At 38.9% G+C, this 27457-nt stretch overlaps 1 protein-coding gene across 2 annotated transcripts; it reads left to right on the plus strand.

The window, feature by feature from the left end:
- Positions 1 to 21068: 21068 nt before the first annotated feature.
- On the plus strand, positions 21069 to 27421 carry LOC114468475 (prostaglandin E2 receptor EP1 subtype-like). Of its 2 annotated transcripts, none has more exons than XM_028455397.1 (3): positions 21069 to 21389; positions 24768 to 25641; positions 26532 to 27421. In XM_028455397.1, exons 2-3 carry the CDS (start codon positions 24802 to 24804, stop codon positions 26844 to 26846), a joined length of 1155 nt encoding a protein of 384 aa, XP_028311198.1. In that variant the 5' UTR covers positions 21069 to 21389; positions 24768 to 24801; the 3' UTR covers positions 26847 to 27421. The 2 variants fall into 2 exon arrangements, with proteins under 2 accessions (XP_028311198.1, XP_028311200.1); XM_028455399.1 differs by lacking the exon at positions 21069 to 21389 and adding an exon at positions 21395 to 21487.
- The last annotated feature ends 36 nt before the right edge of the window (positions 27422 to 27457 follow it).

Here is a 27457-nt window from a genome sequence, read left to right on the forward strand (position 1 = left end):
AACAATCTCTGATTACGCTTCCACCTCATCTCGGATACTTTTTTATTTTAATGTTGTACACAGCACATTCATGTTTCTCAGACACAGTACAAAAATAAGTGCAATTAACATGACATCATGAACAACAGCAATATGAAAGTAACATATAAAAATAAAGAGGCATTGTATCAGGTCTTGTCAGTCAAGGTGAAAGTTACAAACCATTTTTTCATGAGAGAACATGTGCATTCATGTTGGATGACTCGGCGTTGGCGGTGTCCCAATACGTCTGCTGGAATACATATCTGTAAATCAGTTCATCTCATATATCATGTTCTCTGACCTTTCCTTTGTATTTCCTCTTACAGAAGTAGTTGAGTCATTATGTCGGTAACACAACAGTGCGTTACTGTTACTGCCAAAGTAAAAAAATAAAATGTATTTATTATTTTTTATCAGTGGATGACATGAAGACTTTATGATGAAGCATGTGCACAAGAGCCAGAAGTGAGCTGTACTGTATATCTCTGCAGTTCTGTGCAAAGGATGAAACGTGTTCTGGTCGTTACATCTGCCTCCAAGAAACTCTTTATAATCAGTACGTTTAAAGGGACACTATTATAAAAATAATCACTTTATAATGGTTTTGCTACAGTGGTAAACATCCCTTTAGCCCCATTCAGAGGGCCAAAGTTTAAAAAAAGTTATGTTTCTTCCCTCCCTTTTTTTTCCTAAATTTTGTATAAATTCAGCTCAAAACGGGCGAGTTAGATTTTTGCCTCCTTATGACTCATAAGGGAGGAAATAGAATTTCCAAAAGTACTTGGATCGGGTCGAACGAGGTATCAACGGAAAGGTCTGGTCCCCCCGAGTCAGAATATGTGCATCATTCCAGGGTAGAAGTCTGGTGTCGTGTACTGAGTTCACATTGTACTGAGATTGAATAGGCGCATATATGCGCATGAGCGCACATGCGCACTACCGGAAAATTAATTTGTGCTAAAAAAAAAAAATAATAATAATAATAATAATTTTTGTTTATTTTTGTTTTCAAAGGGAACGAACACATGTTTTATTTGTATATTGGATTATGTTAGGGTTAGGTTTAGTGTTAGGGTTATAATCTCAGTACGGAGGTAAACTCAGTACGTGACACCGGGAACGATTGCGCCTGCTGGTGGCTCTAAAAAGTCGCTGTTTTTTCAGGGGTAACCTCAGTTGGAGTCGGCGTTTACAGACACGCCTACTCATGCATACGTAAAATGTATCCACCGTAATGTTCCTGGTCTTCTTTGAAATAACGTGATAACGTCCAAGGAACTGATAATACGTAACTAAGCACTGATATTTCACCATAGACTCTATGGGAGAGGAAATACAAAGAGTCAGCAACATGATATGATATGTGAACGCTGATTGGCTGAAATTTCCAAAATGGCGACGCCCACATACAGTATGAAGGGATATTATGTATGTTTGAGGATAAAAGTTGATATAAAATTAATCCAAAGACATTTCTGACACAAACTAAGAAAAAAGTTTTAGTTTTTTGCAGAAACCTAAATCTGTAAAGTGACAATTATTTCTGTTTCTGTATAGCATTAAACACACGTATTGTGCAGCGTTTTTATAGACCAGGCGTGACAAACTCATTTTAGTTCAGGCCGTTTGATCTCAAGTGGGCCACAGAGTTTTTGCGCGGGAACATTAGTAATTTCAACATTATTGTGCCCAAGTTTGCACTTCTACGTATACATAAAATACAAAATATGTAAGAAACTGACAATATCCAAGACATAAGTGACAGATAGCAGTTCCATCAGGATCTTCACTTTAAATGTCCTTTGTGACCAATTTCTATTTAACTAAGGGAATTATTATGTCATAATTTAAGGAAAATTAAAGAATTTTGTAAGGATTATTAGTTTTTTTTTTTTCAATAGTTTAGCACTAAATATGACTTCAATCATGCAATTTAAGCACCAGGAGAGCTGACTTTCATTTACACAGTGATTCATGTTTTTACGGGCCGAAATGGGATGCTCCAAAGGGCCGGATTTGGCCCTTGGGCTCAGTGTGTTGTTTGTTTATGCAGTTTTAATGTGACATCAGACTGTAAACATAAGCTGAACAAGGGCTTCTCCTGGCTTCTGATTCTGTGTCGAGCTGCTTTTTGTCCCTTTTCTCATGACAGTTTCATGATCCCAGGCGAGCAGACGAAGGCCGTCCTCTATGAAGTCTCAAGGCTGTGCAGAACTACACCAGAGGCTTTGGTCTGGCCACCAAAAGGAAAAAAAAAAAAACATGTGCGATATGAGATATGTGAGACGGTGGGAGAGATATTATCGTGATAGGGTGACGTCATGTCTGGAAATAATTTGAGTGGCCAATATCCCATCCTCCACATTTTCCATTAAACTACGCCCTAAAGCTGGAAGAAACATTGTGTCATACATGATTTATATCATTAGATAAGCTCTGGCTCATGTGAAACATTTAGTCCGGTTTGTTTTGCTCGTGTTGCTGATTTTTCAAAGGGATCCAAGACATGAATCATGATCTACTTTATCTAAGAACATATACCATTCAGATCAGAATCAGAATCAAAATCAGCTTTATTGGCCAGGTACAGTTTAAACCATGGGTGTCAAACTCTTTTTAGTTCAGGGGCCAAATACGGAGCAGTTTGAGCTTCAGTGGGCCACAGATTTTATTCAAGAAAAAAAATAATCTCAATGTTATTGTGCCATAGTTTCCACCTCTACGTATACATGAAATACAAAATATGTAAGAAACCGACCGTATAAGTGACAGATATCAGTCCCAACAGGATCTTCACTTTAAATTTCCTAGATTTTGTGACCAATTCATATTTAATTAAGGGAAATATGTTAACTTTTCCTCTAATTATTTAAGTATTTTGTAAGAATTTTTAGTTTTTTTCAACAGTTTACCATTAAACATGGCTACAATCATGTGATATAAGCAACGGGAAAACTCTGTATTTTTGGGTTTAATTTATACAATTATTCATGTTTTCCCTGTCATTTTTACTTTCTCCTGCGGGCCGAATTGGATGCTCCAAAGGGCCGGATTTGGCCCCCTGGCCATGAGTTTGACACGTGTGGTTTAAAACAATACAAGGAATTTGACTTGGTAGTTGCAGAGAATACACATCAACACACTGGAGCAGCCAACATATTTCTTTCTTTCAAATGTGTGTCATCACTCATTTATTCCATCATTATGGTCTATAGTGGTTTTTAAATAGTCTTCTATAAGCAAAATGTTGTAGTCAGACAAAGGGGGTACTTGGATTAAGAAATAAAAAATAGGGGGTACTTGAGCCACTGGTTTAGAAGAATTCCGTCTCTATTTTAGTTTTCTTTGAAATACATTTACCAAACAAAAAAACAAGGTGTCTGCAACTTTTTCCAAGCACAACATGAAAAATCTTGAACACTGACAAATATATTCAACTAAATTCTTACAAAAATAAATCATTGTATGTATTTAATGCCATTGATAAGAAGAGAATTATTATACACATCTGAAAATCAGATGTTTCTTTGTCAGGTGAATATATAGATGAGGCCTAAAGTAAGTGTTTAGAGGGATTTCTGACTAGAAATAAGATGGACTGATGTCTGAGTTTTGCCAGTTTCAGACTGGAAAAGATTTCCGAGGAAGAATAATCAGTGATCTAACGCTTAATGTTTGAAGTCCAAGAACAACATACAGTACATTAATCAGGAAGAGTTCTAAGTGCTTCTTGTTATTATCACATTAATGACTTTGAAGAAAATCAGATCAGAGATCAGTGTTGGTCTCAAGTTTGGTCTTGATAGAAAATCCCGAGTTCAGCCAGGGTGAGAACGAGACAAGACAACACCGTCACAATGTGTTCTCGGTCTTTAGTGCTAAAACCATACACGGAGTATGAGATTCTTGCCAAAAATACATTAATTAACTACTGTATATATAGTCAAAGAAGAAGAACCAACCTAAAGTCTCAAAAGTTTGGAACCATTTCACTGAAAAACTTATACTACACACCTGAGGTAGTACTAAAATTTGTGACAAGAAACTATCATTAATACATATATTTTATGGCACTTTCAATATATTATGTACATTATATTAAGAATTGTATTTTTTGAATGATTTTGGGAAAGCTGTAATGAAAACTTTTGTGCGCCCCCCCTCCCCACAAACTCTGCGTATGGCTAAATTGGTGTATAGTTGTCCTCCTTTGTAAACCACTTCCTCATTACATGGGGTTACATCACTACATCATAAACGCTGCAAAATAGCTCAGGCTTTGCCCTATGAGTCAAAATATCTATTACCATTTTGAGAGTGAATACCGTACATTGCTTCTGTTACATTATTGGAAATTTCCAGATTTTCTGGTGCTTTTCAACCAATGGTAACAGACAGAACTGTGTTGCGTGTGACCAATGAGCATCCTTAGGAGCAGTTCTTACACAAACGAGACACTGAACAGGTCATCGCAGCATCCGTGCAAAATGTCAAAATCTAAGAGAGGCAGACGAACTGCAGGGAGGAAAACTTTCATTTTTGTTTCTTAAGGAATACAATGGAAGAAGAAAAGTAGGATTACAACATAATAATCCCTTAATTAGTGAGGGAATCAAAAGACCAGACACACCTGAGTGGAGAGAGGAGGAAGATAAATTTCATTAATTTATTGTATTTAGATTAATCTGAATTACTCACTAAATTATTCATGTCATACTTATATTTAACATATTTGTATATTATATGACTTTGCTATTACTTTTATTTATTTTAGTATTACTACTATTTATTAATTTATTTTATATTTTATATTTTATTTTATTTTTACCCCTTTAAAGCCCTGCAATAGTCCAGACCAAAGAGACCAAATCTTGCACAATTGGAACTTAATTTATTTTTCCACAAAGGCATCTGTATGAAACAAATGTTTTGCCAAAACGTACAATTATATTTTTTTAAATAAAATAACACCAATTAATTCATTTTCTAAAAAAAAATGTAAAGAAATGATCAGGCTCTAAGTATAAATACAATAATGAACTTTAAAACTGAGAAAAAAAACGACATTCAATTGGTGTTTTGTTGCGGTACATTACGTTTAATCTGATTGGTCGGCTATTTCATTTTTTGTATACAGTTTCACAATGTCCGTTGATCATTTTAAAACAAAGAAAAATGTACTTAGTAACTGCTGGATGCAGAAATGTATCTAATTACTTATTTTAAAATCTTATTATTATCTCTAATGTCAGACGAGCTCATGTGAGCCAAAAAGACTAAATCAAACATGACTAAAGCTAAAACATATCTCTGCTCATTCAAATCTGTGCTGCTGCCCCTAAAATGTCATGACGCCCATCATGTCCTACAGCTACTGACGACCTTGTCACCAGTGATGGCCTAAAAACCACCAAGTCAGCCCTCGTTCTTGTCCTCGAGGCGTCGCCTGTGGATTCTCTGAATCACGTTAAACTCTGTCCTTTTTTTTCCTATTCACACTGACATATATGGTGTACTTTCCCCTCCCGCAGTTGTAAATCCAGCTATTTATAAGAGAAGCTCTCCAAAAATATTTCCTCTCAAAGTGCTCGATAAAACACGGTGCACTGGGAAAGTAAACAGTGAAAGGAAACCGGATCAGACAATCACAATTGGAAAAAGAAAACTGCAAATCAAACAGACGTTTTTGGGGAACGCGGGAGGAGATTAGATCTTTGCTGTTACTGCTCGACAGGAAGTTGAAGCAGATAAAGCAGGAGTGTGTGCACTGCAGTGTGTGTGATATGTGATGTGTGTTTATTCACTACTTAACTAACGCAGGGTCACGGGTTCAAACTCTGAGTGTGAATGTCCTCTCACAGTGTTTCTGTCCACAGTCCAAAGAAATGTCATCGTGTGTTGATTACAGTCCCTAAACTGAAGATGAATGATAATATTTACTTCAACTTTTCTGTAGAGCTGCATGATGACACCATCATAGATTCTGGGAGACGTCTTTATGTCCCTACCCAATCCTTTCACGGACCCAATCCTTTCAGATTCTTTCAACGCGTGCTCGAAACTCGTCTCCCTCCGGTCGTCCTATTTTACAGCAGTTTGTGTGCTGTTTAAAAGGTTGAAACTCTGCTATTTAAAAAGAATTAGAAAATTATGTTATGAGTTCATTCTGATTTATTTTGGTTTTTGTCTTATTTTCTGTCTGGTTTTTGATTGTCAGTGTTGTGTATTTGTGTCACTTTGTTCTTCTTCTTCTTGTGTACACTATTTAAAGTCGCTACTCCTCTGTTATTCGTGAACTGATCAGGCTGAAATTTGGTAGGTATAATCTATGGATGTGTGCGCATCAACGCTCAAAGCCCGATTTTCGATTTGGGGCACAGGTTCGCCCCAAAAGAAAAACGAACAACAAAGTGGACAGATATGTCATTTAAACCCAGGGAACTGTTTTAAAAGGTGAAAATGGGTATAATATGTCCCCTTTAAAATTATTATCCAAAAGTTTTGCAACAAAGAATAATAAGGATCATAAATCATGCAGGACCCTAAACCACTTTTTAATTTTATTTTAACTTATTTCTTTATTTATTTTGGACAAAGAACAATTTGATACCATAATAACTAAAATATACAATAATGCAAAAAAAAATCCCTAAACTCCCATACACGCCATACAATATATTTAGTCTCAAAAGCAAAGGTTAGTAGGAAGAAGCCTAAAGAAATTAAGTTTATGGATTTGATTAAGTTTAAAACATCGCAAATTATGTATTAAGTTAATTACAGAACACTGCCAAAAACATATATTACGATTACTTTTTTCAAGTAAACAAGGGGACTTTGATTTGCGGGGGAATTGAACTTTAGAAACATTCCGGACTACTTTGAAAAGCATGTGTATCTCAGTTTATGGGGTATCCCTTTGGAACATCTTAATGTTAAACTTATAAGTCAATCAGTACAAGTACTAGAATCTGATGGGTAGGTGGACATGTGGATGTTATGAAGCCTTGTTTTTGTTTATATTTGTGTGTATTTTGTTGTGTATATATATGTCTTGTATATACGTATATGCATTTGCTCAAACATCAGATTTCTTTTCTTTGTTGTGAAATAGCTTGGAAGTAGGGGCAGGATTAGATAAGCATTAAGCTTCCTTCTTCCCGAACATTGCTGGGGCTCTTTTTAAGTGAGCAATGATTGCTTTATAATGACTTATGTTTCAGATAAATAAATAAATCAAACCAAATTGTTTGAATTTGCTCTAATTTGATAAGCCGAGGAAGGAAGTTGCAGTGGAGCTTTCTGAGTGTTTTTCTATTGTCATGCAGCTGGATTTCACTATTCCCAACGGAAATCTACCAAAAGCGACCAATAAAGTTACGTTGAAATCAGCTGGTGTTAACGGAGCTGCAGGCGGGCGAGTGGTTTCACTCCCACTGGCTCATACACACACACACACACACACATGCCCTCTGTGCAAAGAATCTCCTTTGACCACTGTAATTACATTTAAAGGACCTATGTTAAGCTAAATCAACTTTTCTGTGCTTTAAACATCATAAAGTGTTATATGGGTTTCATACACATGCCCAATGTTTTTTTCATTGATTCCCTCAATCGTTAGTTAGAGGGTGATTTGCTCCTTTCTTACTGCAGGGTGAGCACAAACACCTCGCTACAATTTGATGACTCGTTCCCACTTTAATGACGAATTTGACGCAGCACTGAGCTGGAGAAGCCCCGCCTCCAGGAAGCTTTCTGCCGTGATTGACATATAAACAGACATGCCCACTAAGGTGAGCATTTCAGCGTCCTTCGTGCAGTGCTATGTATGTATTTTCTACAGTCTATGTATGTACCGGCAAATGCCCCGCCCCCACGCTCTGTCTCATGTTTATAAAGCAGCATGAGCTCGGCGACGGAGTGGGTGGGAGGAAGGCGGGCCCTCCTCTGGCCCTACATCACCGTGCGGGGAGGAGGAAGTCAGTGTCCCATCTATAGACACGCCCACTCATGAATATGCATAAATAGGCCACAAATCAGCCTGTTTGTGTAGAGTTGCTCAGAAAGTGACTTTTCAGAGGCTAAAACTTTGGAAAACAGGCGAGTTTGGGAAAATAAACCTCAAATACTATGTTTTTAGAGTTCTTAGAACAAATGGAGATGGGTGAAAAATAGCCTGACATGGGACCTTTGGGATAGATGGATGGATGAGACCTTTAAGTACAGCTGCTTTCCTCTTCTCACCAACTTTCATCTTTTGGGATTTGATGGTAATGATGAAAAAAACAATCAGTTTTCACAACAGACTGCTCCAAACATATTTTGTTTAATGTTGGTAACAAGGAAAAAGCACCTGTGTTTGTTTGTATGCGTAACACCAATGTTGGTGTAAGATTAAGAGGTTTTGATTTCATTATGAAAAACTTCTACAATCAGAAAGCTTGCACATACACAAACGTTGTTTGGTTTTATTGATGTTATTTTTTATTTTTTGGTCTGTATCTTAAGTCACCAACTTTTGCTCCAACTGGAAGGCGGAGAGGGTGGGGCAAAGGAGAGAACACAGAGTTCCTGTACAGTAAATGGCTCACAGTAAAGTGCTGGTAGGAAAGTTGTGTATTTCACTCCTGACACCAATGCTGTGTGTTGGAAACTCACTGGATGTTGCACATGTTGGCTAATAGAGGGGTAGTAAACACACACGTACACACACACACACACGCCAATAACATGGTGTTTGTGGACTCACTGTAAAACAGATAATTACACACTGACTTCATTAGTTTTATTTATGCCACTTTGCGGACAAAAGCTCATTCTGGAGAACTGTGCTAGACTTGTCTGGGTTTTATGTTCTGCTGAATTCAAGCAGCTTCTATTAAGGTGATGCTTTGTTTAGATTGTTAATGCCTCTTGTGACATGTTCAGACCATATAATGTTAAAGCACAATATTTATCAGACAGAGCCAACTTTAAGGTCCAGTTCCAATGTTTAGCTTCTCATGAAACAATATGCGTTCTCTTATTCTTCTCTATCTATGCAACACACAATGCAATGTCTACTCTGACGCTTCTAGCACAATGTCTCTAAAGCACTAATCACTTAAAAAAAAAAAAAATCATTACCCAAACTGAGGAAAAACCTCCACTTTAATACTGATAAATAAATTGCATGTACCTCTTGGTGACTTTTTAATGCTTTACTATATAAACGTGTATGTTTTTTTTTTTTTTTTTTTTTTTTTTCACCTTGTCTGCACATGCTGTTGAAGGTTAACACTACAAGAAGTGCAATCTTTTAACAGCAATGCATATTTTATTATTGCAATTAAATAAATGAATTTATTTCATTGCATAATTGTGACCATCACCAGCCCTCCCTAGGGAAGGGTAAATACTTTATTAAAGGGAGGATGTAAAAAAGAGAGGGCAGTGTTACACCAGGGTGAGGGGGGTGGGGGGGGGAGTTAACAGGGAGGAGGGATACAAGATAGGAAAACGAATGGGTGGGGAATAGTCAATAAGTTTCAAGTGATGTGATGTGAAATTGTGGTTGTGTATATTGTGCTTATTGTTGTGTTATCAAGCCAGTCTGGTGACCAGTGTGCGGCTTAGGAATAATGGTGGTGGCTGTGAGCAGAGGAGGAAGTGAGTGGAAGTTACATAAAACAGGTATTTGGGAACAACGTGTCTATGGTTGAGCCCAGTATGAGTGTTATCCCACAGCCCGAGGCCAGTGCGTCCATGACAAATGTGATTCCAAGAGCCGCTACTGCAAAACCCATGAGCCGCCCCCGGGCCCGAAGAAGCAGTCGGGCCAGCAGAAAGAGCGAGAGATCTAGGGGCCCCCGGCGACCACCCCACGGCCAAGCAGCCCCCCGAACGCCCCCAAGGTCCCAAGCCGAGAGGCTGCCATTGCCCCCCCCATACACACCCGAAAAGCCCCCAAGGAGCCAAGGACCCAGCGCACCACGCCACCGACTCCAACCCCCAACCCCCAGGCCCCCCAGCCCCCCACCCCCCCCACCACCACCCACACCCCCGCGCCCAGCCCCCCGAGGGGAGGGCCCAGAGAGCCCCCCGCCCGAGACCCCAGCGGAGGAGCCAAAGCCCACGCCCAGCAGACGACCAGAGCCACGCCGAACGGGCAGCCGGCGGGCCCCCGCCGGTGAGCCCAGAGCCAGCAGGGACCCGACCCCAGGCCAGGAGGACCCGGAATGGATGCAGCACCAGGAGCAGCCCGCCCAGGGCGAACGACCACACCCCAAGCCGCATAAGGCACCAGGGGGCCACTGGGGGTCCCCCCGCCGGCATCAGATGCTGATGCCGCCCGCGCCACGAGCTTCAGTTCTTTAAAGCCAGGGCCCCCTCCAGAGGCCAAGCCAGACCGCCCCGCCGGGATGTGGCCCCCTAATCTGGCCCCGACACCCTGCCTCACGGGGGATAAATGTGTATGTTTTAATATCTGATGATTGTGTCTTCTCAAATACTGCTGTTGTATGTAAATGTGAGTGTTTTATCATGTCATTATGTAGTCGCATTTTTCACTGTATATTTTATTGTACATTTCCTGTAATTTGTATAATTGGTATATATATATATACAGTATATATATATGTATAATGATTTGTAATTCTATTCTATTCAGATCTTTTCTCTTTACTATTGTTATTCCATCTTTCGTACATTTCGTTTCTTTTTTTAGTGTTTACAACTCCCATGTTCTATGTTGAATTGCCTTTGAAACGATATGTCACACGATTACATATGTTATGATGAATTTAGAAATGACATTAGAAATGAAATGAGGATGGACCCCCGTCTCCCCCTTTCAAAAAGGTCTCCGAGAGGCTCTTGACATCCACTCATAGAATATCCATGTCAATTTACAGCCCGATTCAACAAGCATTAACGAAGGAGTAGTCATTTGAAATTGGGGGCCCCTGGCGCCCCCGGGGCCCCATTCATATATTGGTATGTGTCAATGATTCGTTACCACCGACTATTGCAATATTTGACTCACAAATAAATGAGGAAACGACTTTCATGGAAATTGCCAAAAAAAGGGGGTTGGGCCCCCTAATTGAATTGTGTGAGGCATAATCGTAATCTATGTGGAATTACCGTTGAAACGATATATCACACGACTATGTTCCCATAAATTTGGAAATTAACGGAGATGGGGGGTGGGCCTCTGGGCCCCATTTCAAAAAACGGGCTCAGAGCGTATCATCATATTCATTCATAAATTATTCATACCAAACTGCATTCCGATCTAACGAGAACTAACGGAGCAGTAGTCATTTGAGGAATGGAGCCCCCTGTGTCCCCCTGGTGCCCCCTTGAAACGTACGGAGTAATGGGCCCCATTTATATATTGGTATGTGCCAATGATTTGGTACCACCAACTGTCGTAATATTTGACTCGCAAATAAATGAGAAATCGACTTTTGTTTTTTTGTTTTTTTGGGGGGGGGGCAAATCAAAAATTGGGGTCCAAGCGTTGATGAGTACATACATAGATTATAGCTTCCAATCCGTTCACGAATAACAGAGGAGTAGAAATTTTAACTTGTGTACACAACAAGAAGAACAAGAACAAGAAAAACAAGTAGAACAAAGTGAATGTTGTTTTGAGTCCTGGAGCCCGTCCTAAAAATGCAGTGACAGTGATTCTTAACATGATTAAATAGTGATTATGAGAACAGAACTAGAGTCATACAGTTGGCTGACATTCATGTGTGTGCTTGTTTTGGAATCGCATCATAATTCCGTCTTTATGAGGGTGTCTAGGAAAAGATGAAGGTGGATGGTTTTGTTTCCCGGCTCCATCAAACTGCTGTTTATTTAAAGTAAGCGAGAATAAATGATAGTTATGTTGATCAGAAAGTCAGATTAAGGTCATGTTTTTTTCTGCTGGAATGATTCCTCTCACTGGGGGAAGGTTATACTGTAAGTGCATTTTGAAATGGTGATCTCAAGACCAAAATCTACCCAAACAGATGTCTAGTTTTTTATACGGAGGAAAACTGAGAGCTCACTGTTTAAATAGGATGTTGTCAAAGGAGGAAACAGGATTTCACTGGAAAATTAACAAAGGTTTTCCTCTGACGCATGGGTGGGGCCAACGCTAAAATCTGATTGGCCATCTTAAGTGCCACCACATCTATCCAGACTCACAAAAGTGAAAGTGAAAAAGTGAAAATTTAATCATAGCTTGTAAAGTATTCACTGAAGAACAGCAGCGTATTGATTTTCTTTTTTAAGGCTTTGAAGGAAAATAACAATGCACCGACCAGGAAATAAAATACATATGATTATGAAAAAAATGTTTATTTATTTTCTTGTGGTCTGGTAGCAAATGGACCCCTGCATTAGAGAACAATCCAAAACCTCAACCAATAGAAACCCAGAGTATTAACATAAAAACTAAACTCTAACAAACCCAACGATCCCAGACAATTTCAGTCAGTTTTATTGCACAACAATCAGTGTCAGCTAAGGTTTTCCAAATTAAAAAATTCTGAAAAATAATGTAAATAAAATCATATCAGATCCATCCATTTTCTTCCGCTTTATCCGGGGCCGGGTCGCGGAGGCAGCAGTCTCAGCAGAGATGCCCAGACCTCCCGATCCACGCACACCTCCTACAGCTGTTCTGGGGGGACCCCGAGGCGACACCAGGCCAGCTCAGAGACATAGTCCCTCCAGCCTTTCATTTCAGATATTTAAAGTAATATTCCTTTCTCTTAAATTAGGCAGGAATTGCTCTAGAACAGTGGTGGGCAACTTTTATCACTGCGGGGCCGCAATCATGTGATTGTCTGGTCTGAGGGCCACATTATCAACATTTATGTTAACATTTAGAATAATGACCGATCAGAGCATTAATACAGGGAAGAACAATGAGTTTGTGTTGTCATTTTATGCGTTTTTGGTCGTTGTGTGTTTTTTTCCTCTCCTTCTGCACTTTCTGTTGTTGTCTTGAGTGTTTTTACAGTCGCTTTGGGTGTTTTGGAAGTCATTTAGTGTATTTTCCTCCCATTTAGTTTTTTTTGGTTGCTGTTGTTTTATTTTTTATTGGCCAATTTGTGTATTTTTGCAGCCATTTTTTGTGTATTCGTTTCCTGTGTTTTTGCTGTTTTTTTTTTACGTATGTATGTTGTCTAGTGTATATTTCTATAATTTTCAATGTGTTTTAAAGTCATTTTGTGCTTTTGCTTTGGGGGGAGCACTCAAAATTACAGTTGCCCATGTCTGCTCTGGAACATTCCTAACAAATGATGCTAATTCAGCAGCTCCATTTATTATCACACAGTGATGGAGCGAAAAAAATAAAAAGGCTGCTGTGGTTTTGCTGCAGTCACACTTTATGAAACAGCTCCTGGTATGCTGCGCATCTGACACTTCGTAGCAAAGACAAGCAGAAACAAGATGAGCGATGAGCAGTCGCAGTTTAAAAATAGCTCAGACTCAACATGTCAGCGTGTTTTAGCACAGCAGTGGATATACACGCCACGCAGACAAGGCAGTGCCAAGAATTTAAAACTCTTTACTACGGGAATATTAAAATGATCCTTGAGCGCAGCGTTGGTCCTTGAAGATGTTTGCTGTGACATAAACACTCAGCCATCAGAGGATGTGGAGGGGACTTCTAAAGGACTGATGTGTGCCGTGCAGACCTTTGCAATCAATGTCACTGATTGAAGTTTCTGTTGTTTTACGTCTCACTGAGCCCAGGAATGATGATGACAACTGCTGTGGCTCCAGTTCAACCAAACAAATGGGAATGCATCAGGACAGTCAGGCAAGAGAAGAAATAATCATATTCATTATCTGTCAAAATATTATGACTACTCATCATCAGCTTGAGTCAGCACTTGATTTCTATGTGTCTCCCTCTATGTCACGTGTCAAGGCCCGGGGGCCAAATCCGGCATGCTCAAGAAAGTTAAAACGATAGAAAAAACATTTAAAAATGACCAACTAGCGCACTTGTAGATATCTTAGCCCCTCCAAATACGAAAAATCTATTAAAATCCACAATATTTTCAGAACTCAGTTTTCCACTTTTTATGTCACATATATCATTTTTAATCTTAAATTTGTTGCAAGAATTCTCAGTTTTTCCAAAATCTGGAAAATTTTCCTCAAAGTCTTTCACAAAATTTCCCCAAATTCCTAAAATCAGGGAAATTTAAGTGAAGATCCTGCAGGGACTGATATACTCACATACAGTATATATTACTTATATGTGGAAGTGCAAACCAGGGCACTTTAATGTTGAATTTGCTCTTTTTTTCAAAAAAATCTCTGGCCCACTTAAGATCAAACTCTTCAAAATTCTTGCAAAATCTTTACATTTTTCTCAAATTATTACATAAAATTGTCCTTAATTAAATAGAAATTGTTCACATATCTAGGAAATATAAAGTGCAGACCCTTGTTGGGACTAATGTCTGTCACTTATTGCTTTAATATTGTCGGTTTCATGTATATTTTGTGTTTTATGTATAGGTACAAGCGCAAACCAGGGCACAATAATGTTGAAATTACTTGTTTTTCCAACAACAACAAAAAATATCTGAGTTTGACACCCCTGCTTTATGTATTGTAAGATTTTTTTTCTCTTCCTCCAGACAAGTCATTCTATTTCTCAGTGTAGTTTATTCTAAGTTAGTCACAAGTAAATCTTGGCAGGCCTGCTGCTCCTGCAAACAGCTCACGTGCAAGTACTGAGTACCCGAACTAGGAGTGTGTCCAGAGAATTGGGAGTAGACACTTTATCTTCTTGGGCTGGGTGCATATCTGTCAAGTCTCCCGTTTTGGCTGGAAAACTACCGTCAACAGTAATTAGCAGTACATGGAATAAAACAAAGGAGGTAAAATAATATACAGTATGTATCAAAAATATATAAATGACAAAAAAGAAAACTAGATACTGACCATAGTTCTGATAATGCTTTGACCCAACTGTCTCAAATCCTTGAACAGTTTTATCATCATTATAATAACAATTATTATTATTATTATCCATCCATTAATTTTCTGATCTGCTTGTTTCTTTCTTCAGGGTTGCGGGGTCTGCTGTTAGGTGAGGGTACACCCTGGACAGGGCGCCTGTCCATCACAGGGCAACACACAGACACACAACCACTCAGACTCACATTCAATTAGTTATGTTTTTGGATTGTGGGAGGAGGTCGGTGTACCCAGAAGAAACCCACGCATTGTAAAAGAATGTACACATTTTCAGTAAATTCTGCATAATTTTGGTGATAGCATGCAGGGCTTAGTGAGAACTGTGAAGGTGACTGTTAACAAGCACAGGTCTATTTATCTTCTCCCGCCGGTGTTTCTGTGAAGCTGTTTGTGGTCATCCTGGGCTCAGGGCTCTGGCCTCCAGCAGATTCCTGTGTAATGAAGTGAGGCGTTCATGGTCCAAGACATACGCAGGGACAAAGAGGAGCTCCTTGTGTTGCACTCAGGTAATGCTGCTATGTGGAATAGTCAGGTTTAAACCTAAACTTGGAAAAACACAGACACCATCATGGTTTCCTGTGTGCACGTGCCAACAATAGCAAACACCAAAAAGGGAGAAAAATATTTCAGAGTGAACTAAATATTTTGGATTTGATTTAAATTTCCAAGCTTTAATGTGAACAACTTTTTGGCATTTCTGTTATTTGGTTTATGATAAATGTGAGCTGTTGTCTGAATCTAAAAACATGTGTGTGAAATTACAGTCAGTGAACATCATCAAACATTTCATTTTTTTATTTCAAATCTTTAAAAATTCAGGGTAACGCTTTACTTGAAGATATATAAGTAAGTAACATTGTCATTATCTGTCATTAGCATGAATAAGATATCATGATATCGCTGGATTAGGACACCTTTGGAGCTATGTTGGCATTTTTGGGTTAGGTGGAGGGATCTAGCGGAGTTAGGAAGCGTTAGGGTTGGGTTAAACTTAGGGGTTAGGGCAGACATGGGCAACTGGCGGCCCGAGGGCCCTCGCTCTAATTTTCAGTGGCCCTTGAAGTAAATGCACAAAATAAGTTAAAAACACATACAAAATGACAGAAACTAGACAGCATAAATACACAAAATCACTCCAAAAACACACAACGGTAAAAAAAATTCCCCAAAAATTATAAAATTACAAACCGACAACCAAAACACAGAAAACGGACACACAAAAATGACAACAGAAATACACAAATTTCCACATTACACCAAATTACACCAATAACACGTGAAATGACAACACAAACATATTGTTCTTCCCTGTATAAATGCTCAGCTTGGTCATTATTCTAAAAGCTGACATGAATGTTGATTATGTGACCCTCTGATCAGACAATCACTTTTTTGTGGCCTCGCTGTGATAAAAGTTGCCTAGCTCTGGGTTCGGGTTAAAATTAGGGTTAGGGGTTATGGTAACAAAGGGTTAGGGTGAGGGTAAACAAACGACACTTAATGACAGCCTTCATGACACCTTATTCATGCTAATTACACGTGTCATGTCATAATATAACCGCGTAATGTCAGCGTTATGTATAAAACTTTAAGTGGAGTTTTACCAAACACAGATACAAAGGTGACAACATTACAGCTCAGTAAATGAATATTAGGTAACTATGGCTTGGATTGTCCAGGGGTCGGCTTCTGATCAAGAGGTTGGTGGTTTCATCCCCTGGCTTTACCTATTGAAGTGTCCTTGGGCAAAACACTGAACCCTTTGTTACTGCCAATGTTAAACCAGCGCCTTCCATGTCAGCTCTGTCCCTCTGGTGTATGAATGTGCTTGTTTTGTAAAGAACTTTTGGACTAGATTTGTGATTTAAAATTGTCAAAAAATAATGATTTACCATCCATTGTGTGAACATGTGTGAGCCAGTGATTCCCTGAAGTGGAAAAACTTTCTGTGGAGGAAAAGCTTAAAAACATTGGAGAATGAATAAATCTGCGTGAAGAAGAAAATATATCACAAATGAAGGCCTGCACATGTTTTTATGACTTTTGTTAGAATCTAACTCATGAATCCCCAGATTGATTAAAATCTTGGTAATCATATTTTAAATGAATTATTATATGTATCTTTTTTTATCCACAATGCAGGGATTAAGGTAACTGCAGCAGCAATAAAGTTGATTAAATACTGACAATGTATTTCACCTGCTCTTATCTCAAATAGTGAACTGAGTGTTTCTTTGGCACACTTTTGGGTACACACGCTGTAGAATATTGCCTTATAGGGGTGTGTGTGTTTTTTTTTATTTCAACCTATTAATTTTCTATTAGTTTGGCAGCGCTTGCCCTCCAGTTGTGGATCAAAAGAAGCTTTTTGACCAAACATACCTTCAGCATGAACAAAGAGCCTCTGTGTAAATACTTCCAACATCATTTTACTGCACATTCCTTGCAAAGTTTTTTTTTCTTGGTGTTTTTCAAATGGCAGCGAATCCCAGTGTGCCCTCACTAGAGGAAGATATTATCGAGTGTCGATGATGAGGAACTGACGAGCTGTAGATGTTTATCCGTTTAGCCCTCCATGTCGCAGCAGGGATATCCTGCACGTTTAAAATGAGTGACAGCATCATGTGCCTGGAGGGAAGATTATAAAAACCTCAGCAGCACGAGTTTGGAGATGTGGAATTTGTTTGGCAGTAATGGATACATCCATAGAGTGTAAGACAGAGGTGGGCAACTTCTATCACAGCGGGGCCACGAAAATGTGTTTGTTGGATCAAAGGGCCCCAGCATCCACATTCATGTCAGCATTTAGAATAATGACCAATCTGAGCGTTAACACAGGAAAGAACAAAGAGTTTTTATTGTAATTTTGAATTTTTTTCTGCAATTCTGTTAATGTTCTTGTTGTCTTGACATTTTCTGCATTTCTGTTGTCCTTTTGTGTACTTTTCTAGTAGAATGTATATTTTTTTTGGTGTCATATTGTGTATTTGTATTGTCATTTTGTGTTTTTTTGGAGTAATGTTAGTGTACTGCATTATTTGCTTGTTTGTTGCAGAGTCACTTTTTGTGTTTTTCATGTCTTTTTGTATATTTTTGTTGTCATTTTTGCTAATTTTATATATATATTTTGAGTCATTGTGTGTACTTTTGTGTTATTTGTGGTCATTTAGTGTATTAGTGTTGTCATTTTGTTCATTTTTGGAGTAGTTTTGTTTTTGGTTTATTTTCTGTGGGTTTTTTTTTCTTTTACTGTATTTTCCTGCAAGGTTGTAATTCTTTGTGTTTCTTAATGTATTCTTGCTTTTGATTTGTGTATTTTTTTTTGTCATTTTATAAAATTAGACTGAGGGCCACATGTGGCCCCTGGTCACCAGTGGATGTATGAGATGTTTTTGGGGCATCGCTGATTTACATTTAAACTGCTTTAAGCTGTATTTAAGCTGCTTTATCTGTTTTGTTTTTTTCATTTAAAAATCAGACAAAGATATGGCGTAGGCCTCATCGATCAATACATTAACTATAATTTACACAAATAAAAGATGTAAAAGGTTGAAATAGCCATTTCAAAGTTTTGTTTTAATCTCAACTGTGAAGACTTGGTTTATTGACTTTTTCAGAAAAGTTCAGCGCATTGCATTGTGGGATGTGGAGTCCCGTGTAGACGGATGCATAGAAATGTTTTTACTTCATTTGACTCCCCAACACATTTCTGGTGTTTTTGCTGAAAGTTGCGGCAAAAAAGGCAGATTTTTATTTTGCAGATTACACGGAAAGATCTGAATCCGGCCGACATTGAATGTCTAGCGAAGTGAGATGGTGCAACAACAACTAAAATGTAGTCAAGTCAATCACTGTCCTCCTTGTCTGGTAGAGAAACACAAGAAATCACAGTAAGAATGAAGTCAAAACACTTCTATAGCATCTGTCTATAAGACTCCACGTCCCACAATGCAATCCGTTACAGTGGAAAACAAACTTTCAAGCAGCAATTTCCCCCTTTTAGATCTTTCTTTCGAGCAAATGATCTTTGAATTATTGATCTATCAGGCCTAGACTATGTCTTTATCTGATTAAAAAGCTTTAATGTTGGAGCTGCCGCTGTGGTCACTGAAGCAAAAGGCATGTTTAAAGATCTTCAGACAATCTCAAGCTTGAAATACAAACAAGTTCCACAGGTTGGACAGCTTGATGTTGAACAGTAAGCCTCTCGTCAGGGCCTGGGTTTTTAAACTGTTTATTCAAATCTTACTCTAACTTTCACCTTTGATACATTATAACAGGATTACCACCCAAGCCCCTGTACCCTATAAATATGAGGAGGTGGAACAGTTGTGTTAATCCTTGTATACAAGGTCAAAATGACACCCTGTAGCTGTAACACAGCAGGGTTGGATTATGGATTAAACCCTATTTATTGGTTTAAGGTTTCCCACCAAAATGGTTTATAACAATGTTTGTTGTTCAGAGAGTAGAAACAAACAACAGAATGAGTGATTCGCCTGTTTTGTGAACAGGTCAGAACCACCACGAGCTGAGATTAAAACAATGGAGAGGTGTGAGTTAGATCTCTCTGCCATTCGACGCAGCTGAGTAGAAAACCTGAATCGAAAGGAGCTCCCTCTCGTTCTTCAAATAGCCTCATGGAAAGGCATAAGCAGAGAGAGCGGTCAAGCAGGACCCCCTGGAAGAAAAGCACAGATAGATAGCAATAGGAGACACTGTTTAATTAGACAGAAGAGGAGGAGCTGGGGTGGGGGTGGGATGCGAGGCCTTGGCGGATGAAGTGTGCAGAAGTAGGCGTGTTGCAGTGGTTCAAACACAGCGATGTGACTATCTCTAACCAATGGGAAACCTAAAACATAATCAGTTGGAGGATTAACTGAATTAGGGGATGGAGGCTGTCAGTTGTTACAGCTGGGACTTCCGTTTCTATTTTCTGTTCAAGACAAAATATCAACATCTATCATAGATTTTTCAATAACTTTTAACCCGTGAAAACATCCAAAATAGGCCTTGCTCATGGGCCTGTGACCATTCACTGAGAGAATTACAGCTTGTTGTTAATTTATATTTAATCATAAGATTGGGATTTTGTCCATTGGGTTTTTTTCTGTCATATAAAAATCCTGTAATAGTTAGTTAATACACTTAATTACCTGCACAAACATTTACACCAAACAATTTTGCAGCCAGGCCAACACTCCATGACTCTTTTCTGATACTCTTTGTGAACGACCTTTGATAAAATAAGTTTAGCAATGCAGCTGTACTAAGTAGTCTTATTTCAGCTTTTATTTACATGTTTGGATAGAAGGATCAAAGCTTCAACACTCAATCCACAAAAAAAACATACAAAAATGACAGAATAATATATTAAACAAAAAGACAAACAAAATGACAAAATTAACCAAATAACGTAATACCCAAAACTTATTACAGAACTTTAAAACACTCGTCAATACCTACCTGTTTAAAAATTGTTTTTTTTTTCTTCTTTATTTATGTTTGTCTTACAAAAAGTGGCTTTGAGTTCTAGAAAAGCGCTATATAAAATTGATGCATTATTATTATTATTATTATTACTATTATTATTATTATTACTATTATTATTATTATTACTATTATTATTATTACTATTATTATGAATTATCATTAAAAAACACAAAAAAACAAACAAAATTACAGAGGAAAACACAAATAACAGAAAAACATGTCCAAACGACAACATACGTAATTACCTACAAAAAAATACACAAGACAGAAAAGTATATAAAATGACAACAAAACAATACACAAAAGACAAACAACAAACAAATAACAACAAACACACACACACACCATTATTTCTTGTATTATTGCTCAGATTGATCATTATTCAAATGCTGACATGAATGTTGATATTATCTTAATGGAGAGGCAAGTTTACAAAATTGGTCCATTTGTTGTCGTGTTTTGCTCTGATTCTTGACCAACTCAGCCACAAAATCAGTAACTGAAAACCTGCATATCTTCAGGATTCCTCTGCACGTCTCTTTCCACCACCACAGGGAGTTTCTGCTTGAAGGAAGTGACCCAGTCTGCTGTCAGAGACTGAGACGCCCAGAGGTGAAGAGAGCCGGGTGCAGCTGTTCAACACAAACACACTCGGAGAAAACATGCTGGTGCAGTGTAGCACAGAGAGGGAGAGCCACAGGTTGGGATTCACCACATAATCAAGACACAGGTCAGATGAAGGAGAACAACAGGAACACTGTGGATGCATCTGACATGAGACACCAAACTCCTGATGAAGAAACCTGATCATCTCCATGGATTATGCGTGAGATTTTAAGGAACTTATATAGACGACGGAAGTCATTCCATTGCTAAGAATGAAAATTTAGGTAAGAATCTGCTTACTTAAAATGGTAAATTATTATTTTGTGTTAAGTTCAGCTTATTTCAAGTCAAGAATTGGAGAAAATCACCAACAGATAAGTAAGTAAGTAAGTAATCTTTATTTATAGAGCACTTTTCATAGGTAAAAAACCACAAAGTGCTTTATACAAATTTCAGTATCATCACATCTGAAGAGAACATGGCAAAACAGTAACAAATAATATGGGAGACAAGAACCAGAGAACTGTGGGTTGCCAAGGGCATAGGAGACGCCCCGTGTTTAGATGAAAAATGGGAAAACAACATAAGGAGAGGTGAGGGGGAAAAAAGCAGATTATGAACTGAGTTCCCAAAAGGAAGAAATATTTAAAGATGTATATTTGTATCTGACACACACAGAGACACATATGTAACCCAGATGTTCTGCTGTCAAATTACAATTGCAAAAATACAATTATCTTTGTATCTCTTCATTAACTATCAATTTACATAATTGTAATACTTATATATGACAATCATATATCATTATTATATTATGTGGCTATCCATTTATATGGTGTATAATTTGTCAGAAATAACAGATAATAACTGTATAATAAGGAAATTACAGCCTGCAACAAATTCAATTATCTAAAGTGATGCATGTGCATGCATTAGGAAAGAAATGTAACCTTAAGCTAGAGTTTGCATCAAATCTGACTTGTTGATCCCATGCACATGTTCACCAAACCCAGGGACTGCCCCATTTTTACATTCGTGTTGCTCCAATATTGCTTTTCTCTGGAATTCATAAACTGTCTGTACTTGTTCAGACTTTGCAGATCTTTGCAGCCTTCTGCCAACAGAAGGTGCAGTTATTTTCCTTGCTTGTTTTGAAATGAAAACGATTACTACCATATGCAAATTTAAACATTTATCAAATGTTAATCCTGTGCGTGGGACTGAAGTCAACATTTAGGAATGAGAGAAACATCTGGGATCCTTATGAGATAGATGAAAAAGGACATCTGTAGCCTCAATTCAGGGGATAAGGTTCACTAAAGGTTTAGTGGTATTAAAATGTGTGCAAACATCACTCCACGTGCTAATAAGGAGTACAAACTCCAGGGAATCAGGACTGTGCTTCTTCAGCGCGCCAGAATGCGCCCTCATTCCATTTAGTGTGTTTCCCTCTGATGAATATGTAAAGTAGGCGGATCTCGTAAGGCGCGCAGAAAAATGGGAGGAGGACATGCAAATAAATTAATGCAGTAGGAGCAATGCAATTTATCAAATCTGGAACTGTTTGCGGTGATTGTTTTAGCACCGGAAAATACTACGCCTGACAAGCAGGTGCAAACACACGCAGCTGTAAATGTTGACACAAAACACATCAAAGATGGGAACAACACAACACAGTGTCACTTACAGCACCCAAATGGAGGCTGCTGTGCGCACACACAAACAACACATACACTACAGAGTTCTAGTGTAACAATTACAAATCAAACATAATGTAAATCAAGCAGCAGTAACTACCTTTCAAGCAAAAAAGTCACCAATTCCGTCTTCTACTCCTCCAGACCATACACTGTAAAAAAGACGGCACTCCAGCTCGGGAAAGGGGCGGGGCCTGTGAGCAGCAGCTTTCAGACAGTCCATCAAACACAATCCTGACTCTGATTGGTTCTTTTTGCTCGGTCGCAGTGCATTCTGGCAATCTGCCAAAGGCTGCAGGAGCAGCAGGAGGCGGGACTCAATGAATCTGTTTTTTTCACACAAACTACTAGTTTCGTGTAAAGCTGTCCTTACATAGTGACAACAATAGTCAATATTAACAGCCACTGAATGAGAAAATAAAGTGTGTGTGTGTGTGTGTGTGTGTGTGTGTGTGTGTGTGTGTGTGTGTGTGTGTGTGTGTGTGTGTGTGTGTGTGTGTGTGTGTGAGTGTGTGAGGGAAAGAAAAAGCTTCACGCCTGCAGCGATGCGTTTGGAGTCTGGTGACGCTGCGGTGGGGAGAGGATGCTGCTGTGCGTGGGGCTCTGTTGCTATGGATGAACCGCTCCAGTGATGTTTTGACCGTCAAACTCTCGTGTCGAGTTGATGGAAGGAAACTGCTTCACCAAATGATTTTTATAACTGGTTTACCAGCCTTTATTTCAGATCTCAATGACTGATATATGATATCACTAACCTTAACTACATGGATGAATGAATTCCTGAGAATTGATTCCCTTCCTCATTCATTTGTCGTGTACGCTTCATACTGAACTACCAGTGACATAATCCAGAGTGTAAATTGCTTTATGCTCTTGCTGCAACATGGGGAGCAAACAGAACCCTAACTCTAATCTTGAGTGACCTCCAATGACTTAGACACTTCCAATCCAGTCCAATCCAATTTTTATATAGAGCACATTGAACAACAAACAAGGTTTGATGAAAGTGTTGTACAATATAACATAAAACCCAGATATACAACAATTTAAAATACCCGTATTTGGTCCAAGTGAGACAATGGAAACTTGGGCTTTGTTTGAAACGGCACACAAACCTAGATTGTACACTAAAAACTCAATGAGCTTTGTTTACTATTTACTGTAAGTATGATTAGGATGATGACCGATGATGAGCGTTCCCACTGAAGTATACTTTTAAAGTTTCCCAAGGTGTATTTCTAACCCATAACAAAAAAAAAAACCTGAAGCACACTGACTGCTTAATATCTCTGTTGATTCACCACCTTTGAAAGTTCTGAAAGCATTTTAAGTGAGGAAATTGACCAAGTAGAATATAGAATATATAATAGCTCTATGTCTGTGTTTCACAGTCAGGAACCAGAACCAGGGGTGAACTGGTCGTCTGGCATACCAGGCATTGTCCCGGTGGGCCGTAGACCCGAAGTAGGCCAGTCCGCAACATTACGTTGGTCAAAAAGTGGCAAAAACGTGGCAAGAAAAGAGTGTAAAGTGACTATAAGGGCCCAAAATCAGTCACGAGTGGCCAAAAAATGTGCAAATAAAGAGGAACCAGGTGGTATGTAATGGCAAAAGGTAGCTTAAATGGGCAAAACATGGCAAACAATAGTGAAAAAGGGCAAAATGTGGCACAGAAAGAGGCATAATGTAGGGAAATAGGAAAAAAGGGGTATTTATTGGCAAAAGGTAGCTAAAGTCTGAAAAAAGTGCATTGATTATTAGTGATGGCTTCTTTGTGATGTCCTCTGATAATGTAGTGGGCTGGTCTGGACAGAAAATGCCAGGACTGAACCCCTGGCCAGGACAGAAATGTTTGAGTTTGCCCCCTAAAAAACCTCTGAATGCTGCTGAAAAGTTCAATGTTGTTCTACAGTGAAAGCAGTGGAACATGTGACTAAGCTTGACTGGTTCTTCCCATTCTCTCAGATTCTTCTCAGCTGGATGACCCCCCCCCCCAGCGATGTTGCTGGCCATGACAACCTGCGATCCACACAGTCCTAACCACAACAACACTACCACCACCATCGTGGAGCGCATAGAACCACGCAATGCCACCCTCGCTAAAAACAACCCCATGGGTGCTGCTCTCACCATGACTCTGGGAATCCTCTTCAATGTGGTCGCCCTCATCATTCTCGCCAAAGCCTACAACCGATTCCGACGCCGCTCCAAGGCCACGTTTCTCCTCCTCGCCAGCTCACTGGTGGCCACAGACTTGGCCGGACATGTTGTCTCTGGAGCTCTGGTGCTAAGAAGGTACTCACAAGAGGTACCCTTCAGTTTATGTGGGGATTCTGCTGACCCTGACGCCTCCTGTCTGTTTCTGGGAGGGTGTCTGGTGTTCTTTGGACTGTGTCCTCTGTTTTTAGGCTGTGCCATGGCGGCCGAGCGCTGCATGGGCATCACCAGGCCTCTCCTGCACGCCCGCCAGGTGACCACAGCACGGGCAAAGATAGCACTCGCCCTTATCCTGCTTTTGGCTTTAAGCGTGGCTCTTTTGCCCTTTTTCAGCGTGGGCGCCTACACTTACCAATACCCATGGACGTGGTGCTTCATCAGAGTGATGGAGGACACCAGAGCCACAGATCTGGCCTTTGTGATGCTGTTCTGCAGCCTGGCATTCAGCTCTCTGGCTGTGGCCTTTGTTTGCAACACCATCAGTGGGGTCGCTCTGGTGAAAGCTCGCCTGAGGAGAAGAAGCTGCCATCAGCGGTGGTCTGCTCAGTCACATGATACAGAGATGGTGGTCCAGCTGGTTGGCATCATGGTGACATCCTGCATCTGCTGGAGCCCTCTGCTGGTGAGAGCCAAGAAACACAAGTGACATCAATCATCCTTTGATACTTTTCTTAACAAACGATGAGAAGAATCTTTATGAAATGATACAAAATAAATAGATTTTTATATTTAACCTCAGCTTTCACTGGAAAAGTGATTCACTGCTTTAAATCGACCTTATATTATATCTAGGCCTAAAACCAGCAGTGAAAGTAACAGATTGGATTACAAGTACATCACTTTACTGTAATTGAGTTGCCTTTATGGATACTTGTAATTTTTTTGAGTACATTTCTAAAACATCAATTTTACTTGTACTTAAGTACGTTTTAAAAGGAGTAAATTAATTTGTTACATTTCTACACCCAACTTTTACTGAGTAAATTATTATTTTTTTGTTTTAAAATTATCAATGGACATTGTGAAATGACCAGACAACAATCAAATGCATCACATCATAGCCGACCAACCAGATTAAACTAAATGCAAAACAGCATTGAATGCCTGTTATTTTAGAGCTCAAGTTTTATTATTTCAATTATTGAATTTATTGGTGTTATTCTATTTTAAAAAAGGAATGTACATTTTGACTAATGTTTTATTTTATACAGATGATTTTGTGGGAAATAAATGTAGTTCCAATTGAATTCATTTCTAAGTTTATACGTAAGATGTTTTCTGTATGCAAGGGAACCATGGCAAGATATATTCCCAAAAATAAATGTGGGGGGTGAAAGTAACTTGTAACTTTTACTTTGTGTACTATTTAGTTGTACTACTTTTTACATGTACTTGAGTATTTTATGTATGACTTACTTGTACTTGTAATTGAGTACAATTTCATATTTAAGTGGGATATGTCAATGCTCTTAACACCTCTGCCTAAAATTATTTTCTCTCCATTTTTTCCAGTTGTTTGGACTGATATCAGGCATCAAGTCTTTCAGTGACCCTCTTTTCAAGGACAGAGACACTTATAGAGGACTCTTGGTAACTGGTGTCAGAATGGCGACCTGTAATCAGATCCTGGACCCGTGGGTCTACATCCTGCTGCGACGCTCCATCCTCAGGAAAATCTATCGCATCACAAAGAGGCAGGCCAGTCTGAGGGGAAGCACGTTTCGCTCCCTCCACAGGGACATGAGCTCCATAAAGAGCCAACCCCCAGAGGAAAAATCTGAAGAAGGACGAGGCAAAGACGCACAGCCTCTCACATTCACTGTTTGATTTTATGCAGCTGGGGGGGGGGGGCACGTCCAGTCCTGGAGAGGTCCTGTTCTGCATGTTTAAGCTGCTATTCTGGTCCAATGCACCTGATGGTAAAGGGTGGCTCTTTATCAGGCCGATGATGACACCATCATTAGATTCAGGGAGACATTTAAAACATGCAGGACAGTTACGGGGTGCCAAATGTAAAAACTCTGTCAGTGTTTCATAGCCAAACATTCAGTTCACTTTACTCACATTTAGCTCATTTTTCTTTCATTTGAGACAAATTCATGTAAAACAGTATGTTCTATATCGTTGTTAAAAATGTGTAAACATGAAAAATAAATCTAAATGCAAATGTTAAATCTAAATGTAAAAGTTTGATCTAAATGTTAAATGTTAAAATGTAAATGTAAATCTTAAATAGCGGCCTTGTGATCAACGGGCACTGACAATCCCACTTTGCATCATTTCTAAACATTTCGCTTTAGATTTAATATTAAGATTTGCATTTAACATTTAAATTTAGATTCAACATTTAGATTTACATTTAACATTTAGATTTACATTTAACATTTAGATTTACATTTAACATTTAGATTTACATTTAACATTTAGATTTACATTTA

Source organism: Gouania willdenowi, chromosome 8 (genome assembly GCF_900634775.1).
Source record: "Gouania willdenowi chromosome 8, fGouWil2.1, whole genome shotgun sequence".
NCBI lineage: Eukaryota > Metazoa > Chordata > Actinopteri > Blenniiformes > Gobiesocidae > Gouania > Gouania willdenowi.